Source organism: Gymnodraco acuticeps, unplaced genomic scaffold, assembly GCF_902827175.1.
Source record: "Gymnodraco acuticeps unplaced genomic scaffold, fGymAcu1.1, whole genome shotgun sequence".
NCBI lineage: Eukaryota > Metazoa > Chordata > Actinopteri > Perciformes > Bathydraconidae > Gymnodraco > Gymnodraco acuticeps.
The window spans coordinates 2,638,178-2,649,039 of record NW_022990693.1 but is presented as its reverse complement, the minus strand read 5'-3'; the positions used below and the strand labels follow the sequence as shown (position 1 = coordinate 2,649,039).

The 10,862-nt window shown below is 41.6% G+C and overlaps 1 protein-coding gene across 4 annotated transcripts; it reads right to left on the bottom strand.

Moving 5' to 3' along the window:
• Positions 1 to 292: 292 nt before the first annotated feature.
• LOC117555580 (THAP domain-containing protein 5-like) lies at positions 293 to 10,286 on the bottom strand. Of its 4 annotated transcripts, none has more exons than XM_034230496.1 (5): positions 8,490 to 10,286; positions 6,177 to 6,297; positions 4,189 to 4,919; positions 1,634 to 1,820; positions 293 to 889 (listed from the first exon to the last, which is right to left on the bottom strand). In XM_034230496.1, the coding sequence occupies exons 1-5, from the start codon at positions 8,561 to 8,563 to the stop codon at positions 779 to 781; spliced, it is 1,224 nt and encodes a 407-aa protein (XP_034086387.1). In that variant the 5' UTR covers positions 8,564 to 10,286; the 3' UTR covers positions 293 to 778. The 4 variants fall into 4 exon arrangements, with proteins under 4 accessions (XP_034086387.1, XP_034086386.1, XP_034086385.1 ...); XM_034230495.1 differs by having other exon boundaries at positions 6,087 to 6,297; positions 8,476 to 8,855; XM_034230494.1 differs by having other exon boundaries at positions 6,087 to 6,297; positions 8,490 to 8,855.
• Positions 10,287 to 10,862: the final 576 nt, after the last annotated feature.

The window sequence follows — 10,862 nt, the reverse complement described above, 5'->3', positions numbered from 1 at the left end:
TTAGTGAAATTCAAGACGCACATATTTTACATAGATAGGAAGATACGCTTTGAATAAATCAGCAAGATCAATAAACTGATGTGCCCGTGCCACCTTTTTGTTTTTTTACCTTGGGCCCGCCTTCGCAAATAAAATGCCCACCCATGGATTTCGGTTTGGATACCAGTGATGATCAAAAGGTCATCAATGACAGTTACATTAGACTCTTTATCATATGACCTAATTGGTTGTATGGTCTGGGGTTATTTTAAGTCTTAGAACGTAAAATAACAATATCAACGAAGCACAAACCTAAATGGAAGTTCATTTTTTTAATTTGATATTTACATTATCACAAACAAAAACACTTGGAAGTAAAACAAAGAGTGGTTGAGGGTAATAGGGGGATTGGCAGCAGAACACTGAACATTTTTACACGTTAACTTTAAATGTATTATGTCAACAGATTACACAAAACTTAAATAGGTTAGTTGAAAGCAATAACATTAAGTTGAACATAATATTTCAAATTTAAACTTAATATTATTGCGTTTACCTAACCTAATACAATTATGTGAAATCTGTTGACATTTTTTCAGTGAAAGAAACCTTATGAAAGAAAGAACACATTCAATCTTGTCCCATACAACTCATCTATATGTGTGCAAAGCTCCACATTCCAAACACAAATCTCATTTAGTAAACAGGGAAAGTAATTAGGCAGTATTTTGTTTTTTAAGCAGCAATAGCCATGTGGCAGTGGACAGACACACAGAGGGGACAGTCAGTCTCACAGCTCTTAGTCTGCATTTACCAGCGGAGTATACAAGTATGCTGCATCGTCCACTTCATAGATGATGGTCACCGTCTCCCCAGAGTCTGACACTGCTGCACTGCTCTGAATGTAAGCCTGAGGAAGAGGAGACAGAGGTAATGTTATTTTTTTTTTTTTAAATGTGCATTGTTTGTTTTAATGGAGGGTTCGGTATCTTTCAATTAAATAATACAATAGAGTGGAGCAGGACTGATTCCTAAAATGCGGTAATGAGTTAGCATTTTACCACTTTTGAAATAAGGTCTGTGGAAAACAGATTTTCACCTGATGTTTTACAACCTAAAATAATGAATGAGCAAGGATTTAGGAATGAGTTTTAAAACCCGGTAATGAGTTAGCATTTTACTACTTTCAGTTCCCTCGTCTCGAAGTCGTCAGTTGTTTATTGTGCCTTTTTTTTTGTCGTGCGAATACAAATAAGTCAGTAAACCCCACTGGTGAATGTCTGAAGCGTCAATGCGTCTTAAAAACAGAGTGACTAAATTAGACTACGAAACGTCATCACGAAGAACATTAGCTGCATTTAGATTAGTGGTGGTGACATGTCATGTGGCCGTGATTTTTGTTAATTATAGCCTGTTATTTACAAAAAGTGCAAATATCATAAATTGTGTGTCTGCTTCAGAGCTTATTTTCAGCAGTATTTCAAAATAATTAAAAAAAATCCACTGCTTTTTATCGAGGGTAACTTGCGATGCTAATTTCCGGAGTTGGCTGTCAAGGTGACGTCATCACTGCATCTCTTTATGCACCTACAGCTAGAATAAACTACAGAATAGCCACATGAATCAAATCTGAACTTATTGTGTAACACTTCACCTTCTCCAGCAGCTGGAGCCGCTCCTCGTTCAGCAGGTTGTTCTGCCTCAGCTGGCTGACGGTGTTCTCCAGGCCCAGGAGTTTCTCCAGGTGTCGGCGGTGTCTCTGCTGCAGCATCTTCACCTTCTTCTGCAGCTCGGACACGATGGCCTCCAACTGCTCCTTACTCAGGCTGTTCTTATGGTAGCTGGCAGGTAAACAAGACGGAAAGATCAGAAAAACTGTCATCAGGGGTACTCAGATCTTGTACATACACTGAACAAAAATATAAATGCAACACTTTTGTTTTTGCTCCCATTTTTCATGAGATGAACTCAAAGATCTAAAACATTTTCTATATACACAAAATAACCATTTCTCTCAAATATTGTTCACAAATCTGAAAGAATCTGTGATAGTGAGCACTTCTCCTTTGCCGAGATAATCCATCCCACCTCACAGGTGTGGCATATCAAGATGCTGATTAGACAGCATGATTATTGCACAGGTGTGCCTTAGGCTGGCCACAATAAAAGGCCACTCTGAAACGTGCAGTTTTGCTTTATTGGGGGGGTCTGAGGGGGTCCGAAAACCAGTCAGTATCTGGTGTGACCACCATTTGCCTCACGCAGTGCAACACATCTCCTTCGCATAGAGTTGATCAGGTTGTTGATTGTGGCCTGTGGAATGTTGGTCCACTCCTCTTCAATGGCTGTGCAAAGTTGCTGGATATTGGCAGGAACTGGAACACGCTGTCGTATACGCCGATCCAGAGCATCCCAAACATGCTCAATGGGTGACATGTCCGGTGAGTATGCTGGCCATGCAAGAACTGGGATGTTTTCAGCCTCCAGGAATTGTGTACAGATCCTTGCAACATGGGCCCGTGCATTATCATGCTGCAACATGAGGTGATGGTCGTGGATGAATGGCACAACAATGGACCTCAGGATCTCGTCACGGTATCTCTGTGCATTCACAATGCCATCAATAAAATGCACCTGTGTTCGTCGTCCATAACATACGCCTGCCCATACCATAACCCCACCACCACCATGGGCCACTCGATTCACAACATTGACATCAGAAAACCGCTCACCCACACGACGCCACACACGCTGTCTGCCATCTGCCCTGAACAGTGAAAACCGGGATTCATCTGTGAAGAGAACACCTCTCCAACGTGCCAGACGCCATCGAATGTGAGCATTTGCCCACTCAAGTCAGTTACGACGACGAACCGGAGTCAGATCCAGACCCCGATGAGGACGACGAGCATGCAGATGAGCTTCCCTGAGACGGTTTCTGACAGTTTGTGCAGAAAGTCTTTGGTTATGCAAACCGATTGTTGCAGCAGCTGTCCGAGTGGCTGGTCTCAGACGATGAGGTGAACATGCTGGATGTGGAGGTCCTGGGCTGGTGTGGTTACACGTGGTCTGCGGTTGTGAGGCCGGTTGGATGTACTGCCAAATTCTCTGAAACGCCTTTGGAGACGGCTTATGGTAGAGAAATGAACATTCAATTCACGGGCAACAGCTCTGGTGGACATTCCTGCTGTCAGCATGCCAATTGCACGCTCCCTCAAAACTTGCGACATCTGTGGCATTGTGCTGTGTGATAAAACTGAACATTTTAGAGTGGCCTTTTATTGTGGCCAGCCTAAGGCACACCTGTGCAATAATCATGCTGTCTAATCAGCATCTTGATATGCCACACCTGTGAGGTGGGATGGATTATCTCGGCAAAGGAGAAGTGCTCACTATCACAGATCTTTTCAGATTTGTGAGCAATATTTGAGAGAAATGGTTATTTTGTGTATATAGAAAATGTTTTAGATCTTTGAGTTCATCTCATGAAAAATGGGAGCAAAAACAAAAGTGTTGCATTTATATTTGTGTTCAGTGTATGTAGTACTGCAAATTATTACAGTGTAGTAATACTATTTTAAAAGTTAAAGTAAGAGTACAACAGGTATCAGAAGTGTCAAAAGTAAAAATACTCATTCTGCTGAACATTGTGTAGGAGAAAAATGTACTTTATATTATTGTGTTAGAATGATTGAGGCATTGATGTGATCATCAATTAGATTTTGCTGGTTGGTACATCGTGACATTTTAATATACTACAATGTCGCTTGTGAATTACACCAAAGTCTATAATGTATACAAACATATTACTGATCATTTGTTGATTCAATTATGTATAATACATCTTAATCTTAATTAAACATTTATTAAATGTATATTATGTGGTTTTAGCAATTTTTTTGTTTAGCAATATTTACATTGAATATTTGTTTTTGCTATTGAAAGACCCATTAAACAAAGTTTAGAAGTAAATATGACTGTCATATAAATCATATGAACAGTAAATGTACTCAAATACTGCCCACCAATGGCTGTAATACAGAGAGCATATAGGACATAAAAGAATGGAAACGTAAGTACTCTTTAGTCCTATTTTAAATAATGGAATGTCGATATTTAGTTATTAAATGTTTGCTGTATTTTTAGTTAAGTTGCCATCTAAAACTGCTGATCCCATTCCAAATCTAAATACCGACATAAGAGTCTCACCAGTGCTCCTCCAGCTGCTGCTCCGTGGCGTCCTCTTCTGACATGTCGTCGTCTCCCTCATCTGTGTCCTGTCTCTCCATGGTGAGGACCAGGGACTTGGAGGAGGGGGGCAGGTGTTTGGACACTATGGGCAGAGTGGAGGAGATGGGCTTGGAGCTCAGAGCGGAGGACAGCACAGTGTCCGGGGATAAGGAGGGCAGGGCGGGGTTCTCTGCAGGGAGAGTGCTTGGTATCGCCTCAAAGTAAGCGATGACTTGAGTTTCATGTCCTCCGGTGATTTCCTCTGTGGCACAAGTCACACCTTCAACCCCGAGGGGGGCTACACCCTCACCTGAACAGCCCAGTGTGGAGACGTTCATGACCAGCCTGTGGCCCTGAGTTAAAAGTGCAGCGGTGATTCCACTCAGCAGCTCCTCCTGCCCTTCACCAGCAGGGCACTCAGACATCACCACCACTTCTCCGCTGTTACTCACGTCATTTACCGTCTGGAATAAAGTTAACGGGAAATTAGCTGCCCTTTGGAATCCGTCCCCGGTTAAGTCTGAGCGCCCAGGTTCTCCAACATCACTTAGCTCCACCAGGTTGGTTTCCCCCCTCTGGTGCGGGTCCACAGTTATCTCGTACAGGTGTACTGTTTGTAACGTGCAGTCCGTCTCCACTGCCGTGCTTTGATGACTGTTAGCTCGAAGCTGTTTCGGCTTCCTCTCACTGTGATCTGTGGCTTCCCGTTTCTACGAAGAAGAGAAACGACATGAAGCTTATTACATTTAAAGTGGACCTATCATGCTATATTTGAATAATATATAGTAGGGCCATACCTATATAAAACATGTCTGTGAAGTTTTATTTTCAAAATACCAAACAGATCATGCATTTTAGCCATGCCTCATTTCGCTCTATTTGCTGTATTCCAGCCGTTTTTGCAGGGGCTGATTCTGTGGCAAATGAGCTACAGCTGACCACGCCCCCCTGCAAAGGAGGGGGGCGAGGCACGAGCGTCATGTTACCATGCTGTTACCATGCCACGGCAACCCCCCATTCCCCTGATAGGTGGAGAGTTGCCCATATAGGTGGAACTCCTTGTTTCTGATGTCAAGGCAAGGCAAGTTTATTTATATAGCACTTTTCAACACAAGGCAATTCAAAGTGCTTTACAAAAAATGAAAGACATTAAGAAAATGGCATTTAAAATCAGTCATTAAAAAGAAAAGCTAATAAAATAAACATTAAAAGAAAAAATACATGGATAAAAGTTACAGTGCAGTCTAAGATATGAATAGTTCAATTAAAAGCAGCGACAAAAAGAAAGAGATATTTCAAATCTGTATCAGTCTGTATCAGATCTGTTGCAGCCCCGTTTTTAGAGATTTGGGTATGGAAGAAAAGAGAGAGGGTTGTGTTTTCTGACACTTGGTAAATTCCCTGGAACACCGGTGACACATATTTATGTATAAAAGATGTACAAAAGTGCATTTTGCATGATAGGTCCCCTTTAAGTTTGAGCAACTTCAGTGTCACAATCAATACTCTTTCCTACCACCTATAGAGACCTTATCAGCATTTGCCAAAGCACAATAAGTCCATATATAATAAATATAACTAAATAATCAATTCAGTTCTAATTTAATAAACTATCTATTTTGTATGAATTATTGTACTACATTTCAGTAGATAACTCGACAATCTTGTCACAATTTCCCAAAAAAAAATCCTCCTCTTCCTGTTTTCATGACTCATGACTCTGACCTATAAATGAAACTAACATTGTACAAAAAAGTCAACATTAAAATTGTAGGAAGTGTTAAAAATACAATTCCAGCCCAGGCAGTCAGCAATAACCTTCAGTATTTAGCTTAAAAATGGCAATATAATGACTTGCCAATATTGTTCCGCCCTACATTTTGAGACTCAGCCGTGTGTTTTACTTCCACCTCCTGGAAGATGGTGGGCACTGCGTCGCTCTCGAGGTAACGGATGCCCCATCGCACCTTGAAGCATGAAGGCGGGAAATGCTCATGGCAAATATACTGGTGTCTAGAGGGGGTCCAGTTCCCCCGCCTCATGTTGCTCAGCCACTGCTGCAGCCGGGCCGGGTCCTGCAGAGGGAACCTGGGAGACAATAGAGACCACACAGGTGAGACACCGGTCCCACTCAGGCTACTTCAAGTGGAATGTTTAATAGAACAAAAAAAAGAAACAGGAAAATGCACCCTTAAACTGCAGTGATTCCCGCAAAAATGAAATATACTTTGGGGGAACGACTCGGGGCGGGGGTGGGGGGTCTTTTTTGTGGTCTTCTTTCACACACACATCTTACCAAGTGTGTATGAACATCCTCACAAATCAACAAAGAACATGATCTATATCAAATTTAAGACAGAAAACTCCACACTGGTATCTGATCGTCAATCACCGGATAACTTTATTTTAACTATATACAAACTGGTGACATGTAGGAGCAGGGCTAGTTTTGGTGGGCTACCCAGGCTGAGTGACAAGGTGGCATCCAGGAAACTGAAATTTACAGGTCACTGCCATCGACACCAGGAACTTCCAGCTGGCAAGTTAGTACTCTGGGAGCCAACACACGGGCACCGACCAAGAGGGCGCCCCACGCCAACATACGTGGAGGTGCTGAGGAAGGATGTGGGGGTGGAAAGCTCCACAGAGCTGGCCGGGTGTATGGAGGACCGTGAGGATTGGCGAACCCGTTGGCAAACTCGTCTAAGGACGACCTAGTAGTAGTAGTCCTTGATTGGCTCAAGTTCACACCTTTTTAGGGGCGGGGCTAGTGATGTTGTCCCGGGGATGCTTAGGAGTTGATAAAGGAGATAATCCCACTGACGTCATCATTTGATTCCAAAAGTGGGTCTGGACTCGCGCCCATAGAGGCTGTTTACCAGTATAATGGCTCCCCCCAAAGTATAATTTATGGTTTTTAAAGTTTTTTTTACTCACTGAGCACTCATTGCCACCAATGCAAATGCAAATGAGTGCTCACTGAGTAAAAAAAAAACAAAAAACACACAAATTATACTTTGGGGGGAGCCATTATACTTTGGGGGCCCCCCAAAGTATTAACATGCTGTGGGAATCACTGAACTGAATTTATAGAGATTATGTGAAATCTATAAATATGAATAAAGAAAAGCTGCCTCTCTGAGATGGAAATAAGGTGACTGACTGACTCTGTGGACTCTGCACATTTTGGCTTGTGCCGCTACACTGGGGCAATACAAACCAACCGTAGTAAATCCTTGGCTGCATTTGGTTACATTTTATATTGAAAATGATATTTTGTGAGGTTGACTGAATATTAGATGCACTTTTTGAAATGATACTCTCAGAGCAAGAACAGTTTCTGGAAAGCTTGTTGCGATATATTGTTGACACGTGTATATTCAACAGGACAGGTTTCAATTTGAATGTTGTGAGAATTAAAGAGTTGTTTTATAATGTCCGTGGTGCATTCATGTGATTTTTTATATATACACTTTAGTTTACTTTCACTTTCATGCATTAACTACGTACATTTCCCCTCTGTGGGATTAATAAAGGTATTCTGATTCTGATTATATATTCATTTGCATTTTATGCATATCATCATATTCCTTCTCCACTAAATATTAGTATTAGTGGATTTCTTAATACCATATATATATATATATAAAAATGTGCTCCAGGGCATTTTGATATTTACTTTTACTATTTAAAGTATAATTTCCTGAATATATTTACATCATTTTACTTCAGTATCATTTTTGAATGCAGGAATAATATACTGTTTACTTCATGTATTTTACAGTCCGGTATTAGTACTTTGACGTGAGTAAAGGATCTGAATACTTCCTCCACCACTGCTCATTGTCCCAGCAGTTGTTCCTGTCTCTGAATCAGCTCCAGGATTAAGCTGACATCAGTCTGTCTTCCACCAATCCACAACAAATCAAACTAAAAAGCACATGTTCAGAATGGGAAAGTAAAACATTAAATTACCTGTCAGTAATCCCATTCTGCAGACTGGTTTACAGCCTCAAATCATGATTGACTCAGGACAGCGTGTCAAAGGTCAAGACAAGGCGACACACTCAAGAGGTCATCAACATTCTGATATTTAGTTTTAATGACTGCAGTGATTTTTTGACTTGGCATATATACAGTAAAATGGATGTGATGAAAGAATGCCTCATCTGATAGGAACACTTCCCTTAAAGTGAGAGATGACTTGACGCTCCTAGCAGCGCTCACTAACTGACACTATAACTATCAGTCTAAAGCACTACGGACATTAAGCAGCTCACTTGTAGAAGCTCTTCCGGTCTCCGCCGGGCCCGGACTCGTTCCTGCAGTTCGGTACCGAGCAGTACTTCGGCATTTCCGCGATGCTGTCTGAGGTTCACCCTGTCCAAGTAACTTCACAACAAGGTGAAACTCGTGCAGTGTGTTGTCAACGTGTGGCGCATAGCTGACGACTGGCGATCAGCTGTTCAGATTCATGACGTAAATTAAATGCGACTGTCGTGAGAAAAGCCCCCGGAAAGTACGCCGGACGTTGAAGCCAGTTTTTTGAATGTCCGTAGTGGCCAAACGGTGGCACTACAGCTTCCGTGACGTCATTTTAGCCCAACAATACTTTTACCCATTGATTTACATTGGGAAAGAGACGTATGTAAATCAGCGTATTCTTTTTGAGCTAAATTGACTACCTAGCACGAATATTTGTATAGCCATTATTTTAATCATTGGGGTCTAAGAGTTGTAACATGCGCTAAGAGCTGACTCTTTTCTCTCTTCACTGAGCCGAGAGCGGGAGAATGGAGGCGGGGCTTTTCTGAATTCCTAGTCGCTACATTTTGGGCTTCATGAGCAACTAATCATAGCCATCCTATGATGAAGCTGTATCCCTTTATACATCCATGGTAGTAAAGTTATACACATTGCAGTGTTATAAATCATATGTAGGTGTTTCACTTAAGTAAAAGTAGCAATACAAGTATAAAAGTAAGAGTCACAATATCGCCATAAACTGTTATTGCTCGGGTGGTTGATCCCGCCCCTGCCTCCGACGTAAGCGTGACGCAGGGGCGGACTGGCCATCTATAGAATCTGGAGAACCACAGAACAACAGGTGGTGTTGTACCGTAGGTTGAAGGCTTGCCGCAGATTGAAGCCAGAAGCCCTGTTCGCGGGGACGCGCAACGATGACGTCATCTCGTTTATTGAGCGTTCGCTTAAGCGGAAAAACGAAATAAATGATTTACTTTGTCTCTTTTGAATGATGTATTTCCCATCAGATTAAACAGCAAACGGCTGAATAAATAATGTGCATACAATTACGAGGAGGCTCGTTTTAAGGACACGTTTCAGATCTGTCACAATCTTCGTATTGGAACAAACTTCCATTTGTAAGTGTAGTCCCACTCTGTTATGTTCCTCCTTCCTACAGAACAGAGAATGAAAGGATAAGATGTCATTTGTCAGTATAGTCCTATTTCTTAAAACCTTCTCTGTTGTTTAAGTGTCTGATACTTGATAACCACAAATAGTAAGCAATGATATAACATTAATGACATATAACATATGATAATGTCAGACACTGGGTTATTTTCAATCAAGCCTAAAAGATCATTTGTTCAAACTGGCTTCACTCGCTTGAATTGCTCCTTTGAATGTAATTTTCCTCTGTGGTTTCCAACTCAACACATTTTTGTATTGTAATGCCACTCATATTTAATTTTTATTTTAAGGTGACATTGAATGTTTTTGAAAGGTGCCCTAAAATAAAGTGTAGTATTGATCTTATATCTGTGCCTATATCACACTATTAATGTTCCTTATTTTAGACTAGGTTAATCCTGGTGTCCATAGGGAATATCTGCACTGTTCTCTACACAACATGTTCAGCAGAGCAGGTATTTCTCCTGCCAGATATGGCACCCCCCCTACAACTTTGTCCAGGACAGTCACACCATCACCAAAATCACACTGGTGTTGTCTGTTCCCCTCTAGTTTGTGCTCACAAAAGCATGTTACTCTAGACTCAGCAGGTGCAAAACTAAAGAAGGGCTTCCATATCCGGCAGAGAAGGTGTTGGTGCTGCCGGATTTGGAACCCCCCTTATATCTTTATAGTCACGTCACCAAAATCACACTGGTGATGCTTGTTCCCCTCTAGTTTGTGCTCACAAAAGCATTTTTCCCTGGGCCCAGCAAATGAAATACTAAAGAGATAAATAGAGATTCCATATCCAAATAAGAGATTCCATATCCAGCAGCCACAACACCTTCTCTGCCGGATATGGAAGCCCCTCTTTAGTTTTTCACCTGCTGGGCCCAGAGTAACATGCTTTTGTGAGCACACACTTAGAGACCCCAATGATTAAAATAATGGCTATACAAATATTCGTTCTAGGTAGTAGATTTAGCTCAAAAGGTATACGCTGATTTACATACATCTCTTTCCCAATGTAAGTCAATGGGTAAAAGTATTTTTGGGCCAAAATGACGAAGTGGCAAATACCATAGTAAGGATGGATGACAGGCTAACTTTAAAAAAAAGTGTGATCTACCCACACTACCTTCGACGTATTGGGCACCCCTGTAAAGACCGACAATTGTTTGGTGCTTGCTTGGTAAGCACCAGTTTTCGGTGCTTAGAGCCGGATCTGCTACAGG